At 47.9% G+C, this 16,029-nt stretch overlaps 4 protein-coding genes across 4 annotated transcripts; 3 read left to right on the plus strand and 1 right to left on the minus strand.

Annotated features, from left to right (window-relative positions):
- Positions 1-690: 690 nt before the first annotated feature.
- Positions 691-1,168, minus strand: BJ212DRAFT_739974 (uncharacterized protein). The gene is made up of 2 exons (XM_041343955.1): positions 1,071-1,168; positions 691-995 (listed from the first exon to the last, which is right to left on the minus strand). Exon 2 carries the CDS (start codon positions 953-955, stop codon positions 731-733), a length of 225 nt encoding a protein of 74 aa, XP_041185030.1. The 5' UTR covers positions 956-995; positions 1,071-1,168; the 3' UTR covers positions 691-730.
- A 2,966-nt stretch (positions 1,169-4,134) lies between these two features.
- On the plus strand, positions 4,135-5,350 carry BJ212DRAFT_1292488 (ricin B-like lectin; the record flags this gene model as incomplete). Its single annotated transcript, XM_041332148.1, has 4 exons — positions 4,135-4,225; positions 4,289-4,326; positions 4,390-4,562; positions 5,221-5,350. 4 exons carry the CDS (start codon positions 4,135-4,137, stop codon positions 5,348-5,350), a joined length of 432 nt encoding a protein of 143 aa, XP_041185031.1.
- Positions 5,351-10,644: 5,294 nt separating this feature from the next.
- On the plus strand, positions 10,645-10,980 carry BJ212DRAFT_1240573 (uncharacterized protein; the record flags this gene model as incomplete). The annotated part of the gene is made up of 1 exon (XM_041329584.1): positions 10,645-10,980. A coding segment is annotated over one exon (336 nt), but the record flags the coding sequence as incomplete, so codon positions are not given.
- A 3,923-nt stretch (positions 10,981-14,903) lies between these two features.
- BJ212DRAFT_740349 (uncharacterized protein) lies at positions 14,904-15,898 on the plus strand. The gene is made up of 4 exons (XM_041343956.1): positions 14,904-15,124; positions 15,271-15,356; positions 15,435-15,574; positions 15,681-15,898. The coding sequence occupies exons 1-4, from the start codon at positions 15,033-15,035 to the stop codon at positions 15,732-15,734; spliced, it is 372 nt and encodes a 123-aa protein (XP_041185033.1). The 5' UTR covers positions 14,904-15,032; the 3' UTR covers positions 15,735-15,898.
- Positions 15,899-16,029: the final 131 nt, after the last annotated feature.

A 16,029-nucleotide genomic window follows, 5' to 3' on the forward strand; every position in this document is an offset into this window, starting at 1 on the left:
CATACAAGGAGGTGATGTTGTCAAGAATCTGAACATCCGAGTCGGGCGATGAGTCGTAATTTTGTTGAGGTGAAGTACTCGCGCTTGTTTCGATGATGCGATGAGTCGTGCTAAGGAGTAACCTACACTAATAAATGCAATAAATCTGTGTATGAATACCGTCTGTGTAGCTGAGCCTACATAGTCATCACAAGCTACATCATGGCCAGGTGTATTATCACGAATACCCTGTAATGGTACAAGGATTGCCGGGAGATTGGTATGCAGCCTACTGTAAGCTCAGTCAAACATGATGCGAGTCGTACGTCCTTACTTGTGCATATAGACAAAGGCAGCCAGGAATCCGATCTTCCAATCACCCCAAAAATAGTCCACATAAGCTCACACATGCTGTGTTTACATGAGTAGTCCTGAATGTCACGCTCATGGCATGCCTTAGCACAACTACGTAGGTACCACTCGGAGCATCAATTCAACCACGAATGTGTGGTCTGTTATTGATTATATTTGGATCTGCTTACGGGGAGGTTATGTACGATACAGGCAATTTTCGCAAGTATGAACCTTGTTTGACATGCCCTGCCCCTGGCTGCAGGGTTGCTGCATCGCGAGCACAAACGGATGAGGACCTCGCTAGAAAAATCACATAGTCTTGATGCGAAAGATGCTAAAGACGCAGCAGAAGCAAATAAGGAAGGTACGTCTTGCGTAATGAAGGGTCAGGAATTCTTCAATGAACGCATTGCAATCGTCTTCCAGAATGTCGTGAACATTTTGCGGTAATAGGTGAAGTTGGCGAGATGCCGGAAACACAACAAGAAATGCGTACCATGAGACTGGCACCAGTGGACAGAACGGGGTAAAATGTCACATTGAGGTGGCATTGTGTCTCGCAGGATGGGCTCAACGTCAGATTCGAAAGTATAAAAAAACTAAATGATCTGTGACGCAACATTGAAGGATGTCTCAAGGGCGCAATACCGCAAGGCTGTGCGCTAATGACAATCGATGCACACGAACACCGACATATGACATGAGCGGACAGCAGGTAAGAAAATCGAACAACGGACCTGGATGCAAGAGACAGTCGCTAACTAACACGCCGGATCCTGCCTTGGACTTGCATTTTACCCATCTTTAACTCCGAAAAGGCCCATCAATGATAGCAGAGTTAGAACAGTTGATCGTATACAAATCCGCACATCATAGCGAAAGGTGTACACACCTGTAGCACCGATCCCATAGGAGATGAAAAGAAGCCCCGCAACTATGAAATCTCCTGAAAGAACATTGCAGGGAGCTGAAGTTCACATGTCACCGGGCGGGTGACTGTCTATAGCCTGAGCGTTGATCAAATAAGCATGTGTTCCCACGTACCTGAAATGTGTCAAGCATAGTCCCAAAGCCGCTGATCGGTCAGAATTAAATTCCTGTAAGCAAGCTGTATTGACGACATAAAGTAGGCATTTGCCGTCGGTGACGTCGATCCCCCGGGCGTCGACCATGTCTTGCCCCACCATTGAGATGGAAGACATTGCAACAATCATACCATACCAGACGATGTGACTCATGCGAGGTCATGCTGGCAAGGTGAACGGTGTCGTGCAACTGCCCGACGAACGATGGCGTGTCATCGCATATTCGATCGAAAGACGGCTCACTGCAGTCGTGGGGCCTGGAGGTGATGACTGACGAGGTCCAAACGACAGCACTGTCGCAAGCGGAAGCAATAGTGGGGCAGTGAAGTGGAGACAGGAAAGGGAAAAGCCATCATTAAATGGGCACATTGAGCGGCCTGAGAGTGTGTTGGCAGTGTGCTGGGGTCCGAATGCTGAACGAGTCGCGAGCGGATCCAACGACGGGACAGAAAGAGTATGGGATATCTATATCAAGAGCGGTGAAACAGTCCTGGAAATCAAGACCAGCCTGAGCACTGGTTGACAACAGTAATATACTCACCCGACTCAACAAAATTTGCGACGAGCGGAGAAAGCGAGAATACCCGGCATGCAAAGACAGACGAACTGCTCACAACACCCAGCTTGGCTTGGACGCGTCAACAAAGAAACTACGTTATATTGCCTAATTAGGTTATTCGACACAGCCACTTCAGAGATCGCTATCCAATTGTCTCAGAACAACCGCCTCCCCTCCTCAGTGCATCAGTTGATAAAACAGCGCGTCTCTGGAGTCTCGACACAAAACTCCCAGTCGGACCTCCCCTGGTACAATGAGAGAGTTGAATGCGCAGGCCTTTCTGTTGATGATGAAACAGTGCTAGTCACTGGCAATGACAAAGGATATTCGGGCTATCCTCGAAAAAGTTGCCCTTGAAGACCTATTGCCTATTCAAAATGTGAGTTTAACTCTTCGGTAGAGGCCACTTTAGCTGAATCTCATTTGCAGCTCGCAGCTGAAAAGTCGTTAACAAACGTACGTCCCGCGAGCTTTTTTTTTTTGATGAATGTAACTAATACGAGTGCTGAAAATTCTAGGGAGATCATATGTAGGGTTCAGCTCAGCTTGAGGATACTCGTCTACTCATGCAGGGGTACATAACTGACGACACCCCAGATAGTGTTCACGCGGGTCCGTGACTCGTCATCATACCAACAACGATGAGATACCGCAACTCCAACAACCTTCAAGGCAAAATTTTGTTTTTCATCATGCCGTAGTCTCGCAGTTGCTACAGTACAGAACAAAGGGGTATGTCTTTCTTGCATGTTTTTCTACTCTCTGCGGTCCGACATTTTTCTGCAAGCATATGTTGCTCCGCCGTCGCCGCCGCCGCCACTGAGGCTTCATCCAGAATGTATCCAGAAACTTAAATGGTGGGTTTATGTTGTGTTGTTTTTCTGTCACGCGTCTCCTGCTACTGACCACAGTCATTGCACCACATAGAGAGCCGTTATCTCATCGCTGTATGGGCAGGTGATATAGGGGATGCACGACCCGAGGCTAAACATGGTCACCCAGGCAGCCCATGGACCCACCTCGATACTCACACCAGGTGCAGTAGGCGCGGATTCACGTCCTATCATCACCCATACGGTGATCTCGTTTCTAATTGTTTGTCTACTACATACCCGTTTGATACGCAGATTCGTAGAGACATGGCACACGGACAAATCTCAAGACGAAGCTACTTAATCGGATCTGTCGTCGACATTCCAAGGTTGTCGGTAGAAGACATCTTGCTCTCAGACTCTGAAACATTGCTTTAAAGACGGGTCGCTTGGATTTCATAGTACAGTGCAATGAATGTCTACACGAGCGAAGGAGAGAATGCCCCTTCACTTTCATTCTTTTTGAAACGTTCCTCTGGTTAGCAAATATTATCTAGTACGATGCATTGCACAAGTCTCACTCACACCGCAGGTACCTTCGGTGCCTATAACTCATGATTGCAGCAACATGATCGAGCTCATTGCGCACGCAGGGCATGACCTCGTTAGTGCTCGGGGGCTCAACTATGGCAGATCGTCAATTATGTGCGTCATACCATAACCTTTCCAGTCCGGTAAACTTTGACTTTGGTAATTCTTGATGTTATTTCTCTCGTGATTAATTCACCATTCAGTGTGACCAAACCATCCGACGACTACGCCCCACATCAGCGACGATAGTAGTAATAACGAACAGGTACAACAGCCGTTTGCGAAATACTAGGCCAGTCCTAAAAAAGAAAACATAAGTCGGCAAGAAGTTAAATCAAATTCCAATCGCAATCAATCGCATTCATACCACTGTAGAACGTTACATGCACAGAAATTCGTGGTTCCTGATCGAACATTGCAATTCAAATAAACGCCATCCCGTTTTATTTTTGACGACCGGTGCAAACGGCTATACCAACGAAGGAAAGATAGAGTGCAAACAAAAGAATGACAGGAGACGTGATGGCGCGCGCGAAGAGATAATGAGACATGAGAAAAAGGAAAGATCCTTTCGATGTGAATGCAATGAAAACTTTGAGCGAGTAAGGTTTTGGAAGGTATGCGCCGGGTACGGGAACTCGGAAATGTCATGGGCCGAGATACATGTCTAAGTTTGACATATCCTCCAGGCAAGTACTTGGTATAAGTACAAGTGTTCAACTTGAAGCTAACAGCATTCTTAGGACGCACTACAATGATTCGCATCGAGAACCAACACACATACAGCTTGAAAAACTCTTATGGAGGCACTGCTGTTGACCTCTCGGGTGGTGATAATTACTCCAGTAAGCATATCATTCTCGCTTTTAGGAAAATCCCAAGCCAGTGCTAATATTGCCTTAACTTAGTCATCGGTTATCACCCCCACGATGGTTCCAACCAGGCGGTAATGCGCTTACTTGTCATCCCACTGCGGACAGGTCGTACTGACTAGCTTTTCGGTTCTTAGTGGATCTTCCAGCAGGATGGCGACCAGAACGGATGGTTCATAAAGTCATTGCGCTCTGGAAAATATCTTGGAGTCGAAGGCTGCCCCAATGATGGCACTGCGGTTGTTGTTGTTTCGAACCCCTTTAAGTGGGATGTCAAAGACTCCGACCTTGAAAACGCTAAAGGCATTAGGTGTGCATGTCTTTCATACCGTGCATGTCTGGTCGTGATTTTTTATTTGGCAGGATATTGGCCCATGGCACCAATTTTAGCTTAGACCTCAAGGACGGAAGTTCGGCAAATCACACGGAAGTTCGGCTTCGGTGCAGCTGGCATGGCTCCAATCAGATTTGGGTACTTACCGAGCGGGTCTCCATTGAGGATCAGCACACTTACAGCCTCAGAAATCGTCAGGGAGGCACTGCTATCGACCTCTCGGGTGGTGATAACCACACCAGTAAACATTAACCTCACTCCAGGCCACAGGGGTATCGCTAATATTGCATACACATAGTCATTGGTTATTATCCCCATGATGGTTCCAACCAGGCGGTAATTTATAATCCCGTCAGGGACAGGCCATGTGTTAACTAGCTTCTTGGTTTGCAGTGGATCTTCCAGCGTGATGGTGACCAGAACGGCTGGTTTATCAAGTCTTCCCGCTCTGGACAATACCTTGGAATTGAAGGTAACGCCTATAACGGCACCAGGGTCGTCGCTGTTCCGTCCCCTTTCAAGTGGGATGTCAAAGTCTCTGACGTCGAAGGTGTCCATGGCATTAGGTACGCATAACTTTCATATGGTGGTGCATGTCTGGTCGTGAATTTATGTCGTTGTTTTTGTTCGGCAGGATATTGGTCCACGGCACTAATTTTAGCTTAGACCTTGACTACGGAAATTCGGCAAACCACACGAAAGTTCAGATTTGGGGCAGCTGGCCTGGCGCCAATCAAATTTGGGGACTTGTCGAGCATCAATGACCACGGAAGGAATGTAAGATAGAACAGCTTCATCTGGTGTGTAGTTGTTTGACAAGTAGTGATATGTTTTTTGGAGTAGTGTGTCTATGTCTAATATGTTGCACGTGTATAAGTTGTACTAAGCTCGGATAAGGTTGTGAGCGTCATGTCTGTGGTGGGTATACGAATGAGAGAGTGCAATCCTGTGGTAAATGAAGTGGCACTGCAGCTCGTGTAAACTTTATCTCCACTATACACATACTTATAAAAGCACCTAGTAAGTAATGGATATTAGAGAGACGGTTTAATTTGATTGTCTGTGGTAACACACTGCAATTAAAAGGAAGCATTGATCGCGGTCTACAGGTCCTGATATCTGGGTCGTCTGTATGACCATTACATGGGTCTATCAGAAAGTTTTGATCTGAGAATAAGTATATGTCTACCTGAACGTTACTCTCGGAACCGGGAATACACGATACACCATCATCTTTTGGACTCCTTGCCAGGTAGTTATTTGCGCCAGCGAATGGCAGACGGGTACTCTTGCAATTCCACCACCTCCCTCCTCTTGCGTTAGCCCTTCACAGACCCACCAATTCTGGATAACGATACCAGTAGTAAGTGATAGTGGCCGAACGGGATAACACCCCTAGATGAAGACTGGGGTTTGTGATATGCTGGAAATAGACACACAGCGACTGATCGCCCGCCCGAACCGGAATAGAACGACTAGAAGCCCTTTGGCCAAACTTCAAATTAAACATCCACCATCCCAACTTACGGTTTGTCTCTCTCATCGGTGCAGCAGCGTGAACGCGCATTAACATTGGTGGCTCTCGTGAGTAATACTTTGGACTGTTCTACCAGACGATGTCGAGCATTCGTTCACTAGCGGATCCTAGCAAAGATCTCCTACAGATCTCTGAGGACGTCGGTATACATAGTCCCAAAGCCGACCTTGGTCAGAATTAAAATCCTGTAAGCAAGTTGTCTCGTAAACAATGCCTGGCACGCCTGTATTGAGGACATGAAGTAGCCCCGCCGACTCACCAGCCATTACCAGATAACCCGTCCTAACCAAAAGACCGCACCACATTTCTCGTGCATACATAGCTCACGACCTGCCGTCGCTGACGTCGATACGCTGAACGCCGACCATATCTTCCCCCACCATCGAGATAGAAGACATTGCAGAAATAATACCATACAAGATGATGCGAGGCCATATCGAATATGTAAGAGATGTTGTGCACCTGCCTGACGAACGACGACGTATCATCACATGTTCATATGACGGCTCACTCCGACTATGGGATCTGGAGAGCGGGAAACAGATCGGCAATAACTGGCGAGATGGTGTGGTTAAAGTAAGGGTGGTCATAATAGCATTGTCTCCAGATGGCAGCACTGTGGCAAGCGGATGTGATGGTGGGACGGTGAGGTTGTGGGATGTCAAGACAGGAAAGGTCATTGACAGACGGACTGAGCATACCGAAAGTGTGTTGTCGGTGTGCTAGTGTGCAGATGGTGATCGAGTTGTGAGTGGATCCTTGGACGGGACAGCAAGAGTATGTGATGTCAAGAGCGGCGAAACAGTCTTGGGCCCAATGTTGACCAAGAGCCTGTGGGTGTCAGCGGCAATATACTCACCCGACTCAACCAAATTTGCGACGGTGGGATCCAGCAGAGTACAAATCTGGGATGGCAAAACGAGAGAATTGCTCAAGAAAAAAGAGACAGGCGAATTGCTCACAACACTCTAACACGATCATTGCGTTAAGAGCTTGGCCTGGACATCAGATGGAAAGAAGTTTATCTCCGTTTTAAATGGCCTAATTAGGATATTCGACACTGCCACTCGGGACTAGATCGCCATCCTCCAGGGTCACACAGACTTTGTCAACGCCATCACCTTGTTTCAGAACGACCGCTTCCTTGCAAGTGCATCAGATGATGATACAGCGCGTCTGTGGAACCTCGACAGAAACCTCCCAGTCGGATCTCCCCTCCAGTACAAAGGGAGAGTGACGTGCTTAGCCCTTTCCACCGATGGAAAAGTGCTAGTCACTGGTTAGTGGCGATGTTGTTTGCGCATGGGACATTCACGCTATTCTCAAGGAAGCTGACCTTGAAGACCTATCAATTACTGGTACTAATATTGTAGGTGTTAGCATATCACCAACTCTCTCACTGACCATGTTTGCTGCTCAAACAGAACCTCAAGCGGGCCAGGAATAGAGCGCACCCCCCGCTCCTCGCTTAGCGACAACTCATTTTTGGAGGTACATGATGTGTTCCCAAGTCTTCTCATCCATTAAATAACAGTAGCATTCCAGGCTGGTACCACGCGATGTCACGATGAGTTTTGGGGTGTCGATGAACTTTCACCACGATTTGTTGACGGCATGGAAGCCGATGATGATGTGCGTCATCCGTATTTCTGTTAATGAGTTCGTATTTAGACCTCTGTGTTGTCAGTCCTCCGCAACGGGTGGTGCCCACCCTCACTCTTCTGCAAGTGCATTCCTCGCTCGCCTTGCCTCGCTTCTCTGCCGCTTTCGACCCAACAATGCTGAAGCGACCGGACTTTCCCAACCCCAAACGCCTTCGGTGTTACATCCGCGGGTGCTCCTGGGCCATCTGTCCTCACTCTTCCATCGCCCTCCGCCCCAAAATAATAGAGCAAACGAACCTCAGCAACCCTCCACACCTTCAGGGTTAGATCTACACGCTCTCTTCGCTCGCCTGTCCTCACTTTTGCCCCGCTCATCACACAACGAAGGAGCCGAACCTCATTCCACAACGTCTTTGAGTTCACGTCCAGATGCACTCATTGATCTCTTGTCCTCACTCTTCCGCTTTCGACCTCGCGCCGGCGAAGAAATCGAACTCTCGCAACGCACAATGCGTCCTCGTGTTGTCGAAGTACTTGCAATGCGGGACAGGGATGTATGTCCTTCTCCGGTATGCGATAGAAGTCCTCGTGATCGATATTCAACGATAAGCACATGGATGGCTGGCCAGGTGTACTGCAACGCACCGGAGGAACCATGGTAAAAATTATACCGAACGGGGACACGACTTGATAAGTAGGTAGTAGGAAGTCAGCACGCGGGCTAGCTTGGGCGAACAGAGTGATCTTACCCCCGATACACATTACATATATCACTCAGTCGTTGAAAAAAGTTTCTTGGAGTGGTCAAACGACATTGCTGTACTTACTGAGTCTGATGTACAACATCAAGCACTAGAGAACTAGATCATCCATGAGTTCGAAAATCTTCTTAAGAGACAAGACGACTGACCCAGTTCATAGAGTAACAAAGCGGCGTACTCGAAGATGTTATTCCTCCCGCATAGGAAAAGACAGTTGCCCGGATTTGCTGTTCACCCACCACGAGCATGATTGTCACAAAAATCAAAGACCACGTCACAAACGTATACTATCGGGGTCGTGTTTTTGGAATCAAAGATCAGAGTGTCCGATATGAGACAAGAGACCACGAAACAAACCCGGTAGTGCTTTGGGTTCAAGCTCTATATGGTGAGAGGTGAACGAGAAACATGACTTCTCCATATTCTCATAGCACAATATTGACCCCTAGGTAAAGAATGGTCCTGCGCAGCACCAAGGAGAAGACTTCCTGATAATAATCATTCGAATGATTAAATGCTGCGATTCCTCTATGAAACTCTACGAAAAAGTGAGACTCCATGAGAGATTGTGTTCACCTGGGTTAATCGTTTGATGTTTGATGTGCGTACCACATATCACAAGTCCTGCGTTATATTACTCCTGGGATTATAAATCCGAGGCTCTTGTTTTGAACACTTGACGTGCAAGTCACCTCGCAACACCCAACCCCTCCTCCAAAAACTCTGCAAACGCACGTCCCACACCTTCCTCTCCCCACTCCACCCTCCCCTTTTCCGTACTCCCCAATGTCACAGCTTTCCGGCGCGCAGCCACAAATTGGCGTTTGAGCCGCTGCAGCTCTGACAACGTCAGTGCACGATACGGAAGTGTTAAGCGGACGCGGAGAACAGGGCTCTCATTGGCACTTGTATTCGAACCAGGTTCGAGCGCATTGATGGTGAGGACGATAGGTCCTCCAAGCGGGGCAGCAGCCTGAGCAGCCATGAGCGAAGAAACCAGTGCATTTGTCGTATGCTCCAGAGTGCGGAGGGCGTCTGTGGGTGCTTTGGGTGTTATTTGAGTGCCGACGTTTGGAGGTTTGACGATGCCAGTTGTGACTGCGTCTGATATGCGTTCGAGTGGGGGAGTTGGGTCATCCCAGGGGATGGTGAAGAGTGGGGCGTCCCAGCGAACCATGGACGAGGGCTCTTCGAAGCGCTGGATGAGGGCGTCTAGGCTGTTGGGTGTATTTCGAAGTTAGAATGGGGTGGGGGAAAATGGAGAGGGGAAAGACGGACGTTTGGGGTTTATATCTCTTCCCATCTCCTCGTTCATCGTTCCACTTCCGACATTGATCAGGCGTAGCGAGGACATAGACCTACTTTTCTCAATTGTGTCAGTTGTGCAAGTGAGAATATCGTGATCTATTACACACCGTAGCAACCCTTATGCCAGCCTCCCGGGCCTTGCAATATAACTGGTATCTAAACCCCTTGATATAGTTCATCCCGTCTACGATGAGGATCGTGTCTCTGGCAATGTGTCTTGTGATAGCGGTGAAGAGAGCCGCGCGAGCAGTCTTTTCTTGAAGGGAGTCTGATTGACAGTCGGGGAGTCAGTCTACAGGACAGAAGAAGCTGGGGACAATACCGTCATATGATGCGCGGTCAACGGCCAAATCATCGTCTGAGATGACTTTTACTTTGAGCTGAGGGCTCGAAGCTGATGAGAGGAAGTCGTGGACTTGGGCTGCACGGGTTGATTTTCCAGAGGAGGGGTAACCTGAGATGGTGATGAGTGCCATTAATGAGCCAAAGATCACGTTTTCGGGATCTCCGGTACCAGGGTGTTACGTAAGTCATCTTGATCTTGTTGATGGCTCATCACCGACATCTTCCTTCAATATTTCAGCTTGTTAGCAACATGCAGACAGATAATTCAAAAGTCGATATTCCCCCGTTCCCAGATGTCGCCGATTCGATGCAAAACATCGCAAGTGCCCAGTTTTATAACTGATCACGTCTGATAATAATTGCTCGCTTCAGCTGGTACGTTCACAAGTGATCGTATGTCTACTATTCTAATGTCACGAACGTTATGTTAACGAAGATGACAAGATTCCGAACCTTGAAACTCCATACCAAAAATCGACCACTCTACCATCGACCTTGAGGGCCAGAGCGTCATCGCCCAGCCCCAGCAGCAGTTGGACGCAGTTTTGCACGAGATCTCAGACCTGGGAACCGTAACAGATGGAATGAAAAATATTCATCAGCAACTCGTTGAAAAGAAGGACAAGATCACCCAGTCGATGAATCTTCACAAAGGGCTCCTATCACCTTTGTGGCGCTTTCCAAATACACTCCTCTCTGAAAATTTCCACCACTGTCTCCCGGACACTGATCCAAAAGCCAGTTACTTTTCACCTCCATCGAGGCTCAAAGCTCGAATGCTGTTGATCGGAGTATGCCGACGATGGAGGGAGGTTGCAACAAGCACACCCAGTCTATGGTGCAGGTTGCACGTGGTGGTCGATGATACAGATTGGCAACGGGCGGCTTCCTGCTATGACTCATGGCTCAAGTGGTCACGGGGACTTTCGCTATCGTTAGTAGTCAAGTGCTACAAGTACAATCATTTAACCGCACTACGGCGCTTCCTTTATCCTTACATGAATCAGATATCATCTTTCTCTATATTTTTCTACTCCGCCGCTGACAAACCTGAACTTTTCTTAACAGACCTCCCAGCACTTGAGAAGCTGACCGTATTCTTCAATGTTCATGTTGCACCAGCTTCTGTACTGCAACTTCCGTCAACAATGCGCAGGTTCACGGCTATACTGCCGACGTTCAGCGAATACCAGCGCAATTATTTAGGTTCCATGTGGGACCGACTAACACATGTCGGGGTTGGCGCAATATCTGAAATGTATTCAGTCATCGAACTGCTCCAACTATGTCCCAACCTCTCCACGTTGACAATACGCGGCGTATTCCTCGATCAAAGGACAGTCCCAGAGGCACTCACACACTCCAGACTTCAATCCTTACGAATCTGTCATATAAATCTTGGGCGCGAACTGTACAGCGGGCCTTTAAGTCGACTGCTCAAGGTTCTATCACTGCCAAATTTGCACTTCCTTGAAGTTCGCAGTGATTTCGCTTGCAGTGACGTAATGCAGATTCATTATGAGTTGAAGGCATTATTGGAACGGTCAAAGTGTCCCCTGGAGAGCCTGATGTTCGGCAGTGAGGTGGAGATGGCAGATGAGCTGCGAGCAGAATACATTACCCTGATTCCTTTCCTCAAAATGGGAATAGGTGAAGAAAGAACATTTTACGACTTCCGGAGACGATGTTGCTTTTTCATAAAGCCTAGTATCACTTCATTTTATTGTACTCAATAATTTTATTTTACTCTTCAGTCCAAGACTCGAGGGTCGTCATCAGGACGGGCACTGTTGACTGTCTTGTGCCAGGAGGGTTCAGAAAGACACAAGCCAAAACGGTGGCCCAGTCAAATTGAAGGTTGGTAAAATTCTGGATTAGGACTAAGAATGCTCTTGCCAGCCTATTCGTTGAGTATTGTAACGGACTAGACACATTGTCAGGCTCCGTCCAGCGACCCCGCTACTTGGTGCAGTCGTAGGATAGTCAATAATGAGAAAACACGAGTGAAAGACATGGAGAACGAGAGAAGAGTACATACGAACCAGAAGCAAAGATGAAAAATAGGTGTTCACATGCTGAAGTATTAATGACCATCGGCATGTGGGGGAGATGCACAACAGAGAAAAAGTACGAGACGGGCCCACAACGGGATGGGTCGTGACCGTGCGCTTGCTGCCCCTGGTGTCGTAGGACTAGTAGTAAGAGGTGTTGTGGGCGTTGATGAATCGGTGGGCTGAGTCTGGGATGACGGCGCCTGTGCCTGGCCTTGTGATTGGCTTCGCAGTTGCAGCATGTATTTCGCCTTTTCATGTTCTGGTCGCGGAGAAACATACAGTGCCTGCAAAAGAATGATCAAATCCCAGCGGTTAAAAATTTGCCCAAAGATACCTGTTTGTCCCGTACTGCAGCAACTTTGACGGCATCAGGACCGCGACTAGAGAATATAGCTATTCTTGAATGTTGCTGGACTCCGATTACTTCGCCAGTGGGAGAGTGAGAGCGATGAAAGAGTGATGGAAGGTGGCCGAGGAGCGCGCGTGAAGTCCCCATAGATGATGGTGCGATAGCGGGATGGGGGCGACGAGCAGAGGAAGGTTGATGGGCACTACGCGATACAGAGGACTGGGAACAAGAGATCAGAACACGAAGTGATTCAAAAAATGTCGATGACGCACATGAATGTTGCCTTGCATGCCATCGAAAAACCCTAGTGGTACTTGACCAGCATTCCTGGACTGAGCTGGACGTGTGGCATCATCCTGGCATAACGAACTTGTGTAAAATGAATGAAACGAATAAGAAACACGTCACGTACGTTTATTAACGACTTTCCGGGTATGACCTGCGAGTCAGTTAGAGTGGTCTTGACTCTTTACCGACGAATTAAACTTACATCAGGAATGGACAACAGATCTTCGAGGCCAACTTCTTTGAGAATGGCATAGATATCCCATAGGTACACTTTTTTGTCCTCGCAAGCAGTGACTAGTATCTTTCCATCAGCGGAAAAGGCCAGACAGCTCACGTCCTTGTCGTGCTGGAAGGGTGGACACACTGGGAGGTTTGTGTTGAGGTTCCACAAACATACTGCTTCGTCCCATATTGATGTACTTGCAAGAAAGTGGTTGTTCCGAGCCAAGGACAGGTTGAAAATGTGACCCTTGAGAACGGCAATTTGCTCCCAAGTGACCGTGTCAAATATCCCAATGGGGCCCAATGACCCGGAGAAAAGCTTCTTTCCATCTGATGTCCAAGCTAAGCTTCGAACTGATTGATCCTGATGGAGTGTGCTGAGTAGCTCGCCCGTCTTGGCATCCCAGATTTTTACAGCGTTCTCATTTTCTCCGCCTGTCGCAAATTTTGTGTTGTCGGGTGAGTATGTTACCGCCCACACGTACTGATGACTGTTCTTGATTTCCAGGACGGTTCTGCCAGTTTTGACATCCCATACCCTTGCTGTTCCGTCCCATGATCCACTCACGACTCGCCCGCCATCTCCGCTCCAGCACACTGACCCCACATTCTCAGTGTGACCTATCCATCTCGCAATTACCTTGCCCGTCTTCACGTCCCACAACCTCACCACCCCGCCATTGCTTCCGCTTGCAATGGTCTTACCGTTGGGAGACAACGCTATATTTTTCACGTCTGCCTTGTGCCCCTCATCTCGCCAGGCGTCGCCAATTTGTGCGTCGCTCTCCAGGTCCCATAGTTGGAGTGAGCCATCTGCTGAACATACGACAACGCGTCGTCCGCCAGGCAAGTGCACGATATCGAGTATTTGGCTGGCATGGCCTAGCATCGTCTGGCGTGGTGTGATTGCTGGCGCTTTACTGGTTGAGGATGACATGGTCGAGCCTTAACTACAGCAGATGGTGGACAAATTGTACGAGCAACAGTTGTCTGATAATGGCAGAGATGGCTGGTGAGTTGATGGACCTATCATTCAATCAAATCTGACGAAAATGCTTACAGGATTAATTCAGTCCTGATGCGCAGGATGCCTTCGGGGTTATGTATGCAGTCCAAGTACCTAATTTGAGAATTCGCAAAATGATATCCAAATCGCTGGTAAGCAGATGGTCAACTGTACAGCACAGAGTATCACTCACGAGAAGCACTTGTTTAGACCAACTCAGAAACAGATATGTAACACTACACTCGCCTGTAAACTGAAAAAGTGGACGTTTGGTTTGGAGTCTGGAATATGGCATCCATTCTTTTAAGTCATGTATTGCGGTGCGTATTCCATCGGACATCCTCGTTCGCTTCACAGCTTAAGTGCTGTGCATTTCTTCCAGCAGATTTCGAACTCGGATGTTGCCGACTCTTCTGTATGTTTGTAGGCAGTGCAGCATGGCGCTGTATCTCGAAGCTTGCTGTGCTCGTTGTCATTCTTTATTCTGATGTGATCTTGCCCTTCTAGCCTCTCCTTCGATGCCGATACTCCACATTCGTGCCGGGTGTTGCCAGGGTGAACTCCGTTGGATAGTAATCCTATCTAGCGGCACCTTTGTGCTTCTCAACCTCCAACCCGCTATCATTACACTCTGTCCGGGTTTTACATGAACTTGGTGTGCAGGTAAATCACGTCCGTTGCGACTTCAACATGAAGCTGACACCTCTTTCGGTCTACGAGATGCAGTTAATTTTGACTGTCATGGTATGAACAAGAGTGCAAGTATGATGTTTTTACAGACAAGCAATGCAGGCCAAGAAAGCCCTAGCCTTACGACCTCATGGGTAACGTGTCCCGATCTCCGCCTATTTTGCTCAAGGAAGAGGCGCAGGCGCCAAGCCTAATCTGAAAAATGAGAACAACTTCCGCATCAACGGTGTCCAGAACACTTCCACTAGTGTCCCAGTTTGGCTGCAGTTACTGAGTTGTGATATGATAGCTTCGGATCTGGTACCTAATGACTCAGTATACACTCTTCCGTGGGACGAAGATATTGGAACCCTGATAATCCCCCAGGTCGCCCTGTGAGTCCTTTTCATAATCGGTTATCCCTATATGTATGCCCTTGATTGACAACAGACTGACCCTTTATTCCACCTCCATGGGGTACGTCTTGACATGTCATCTATGTATGTACATCCCGTTGACTAACAGATGGTTTATAGCACAGCTCCGCTGTCATCAGAAGTGCAGGAATTAGCAGTTATAATCATGTCAATCCCGTCATGCGTAATACCGTGACTACTAGTGTTACTGGTAACTACGGACTGTCCGCTTCATGATGATCATGGCCATTCTCACATGTTGGTCCTGGGCTAATTTTACTTTCCTTAGATGTACCATCCCCGATGACCGAACATGGACTCAATACGCCGTTAGTATACTTAATTTCACTAGCACCTACACCGCGGGTTACGCCGGCGATACCTGGTGATATTCGCAGTCCCTTGCATCCTTCCGTCGTCGATCCTCAGGTATGCATTGATCGTCCTTGCATCTCGTTCCACAGTCCCTAGCTCTGTAGAATAGGAATACTTGTGACCTATTATAGTCTATATCTTGACTACCTTCTCTTCGCAGATTACCCAGAATGACAACAGCGCCTCCACAAACTTGCAGACGCGTCTCACTTGACCTCGGTAGCCATCATGATTCATGCCTTCGATCGCAACGAGGTCACACAGCTTTCATGCCGCAGATATTTGATCACAACGAGAGGCCGCTGGAATGCGTGCCACCCAACGAATCAAATCCTACTCGTATACGACGGTATGGTTCCCTGAACTACTGAATTATAATAAAACTTAGCATATCAATTTCATCTCTTAGTGTGTGCAATGTAATTAGATGTGCATCAATATCCTCTTATGATAAGCGACGTGGCGCACGTGACGGTTACAACCTATGGTGGATGTTTGGTTACACTTCG

This window comes from Suillus subaureus (genome assembly GCF_016647635.1).
Source record: "Suillus subaureus strain MN1 chromosome Unknown BJ212scaffold_422, whole genome shotgun sequence".
NCBI lineage: Eukaryota > Fungi > Basidiomycota > Agaricomycetes > Boletales > Suillaceae > Suillus > Suillus subaureus.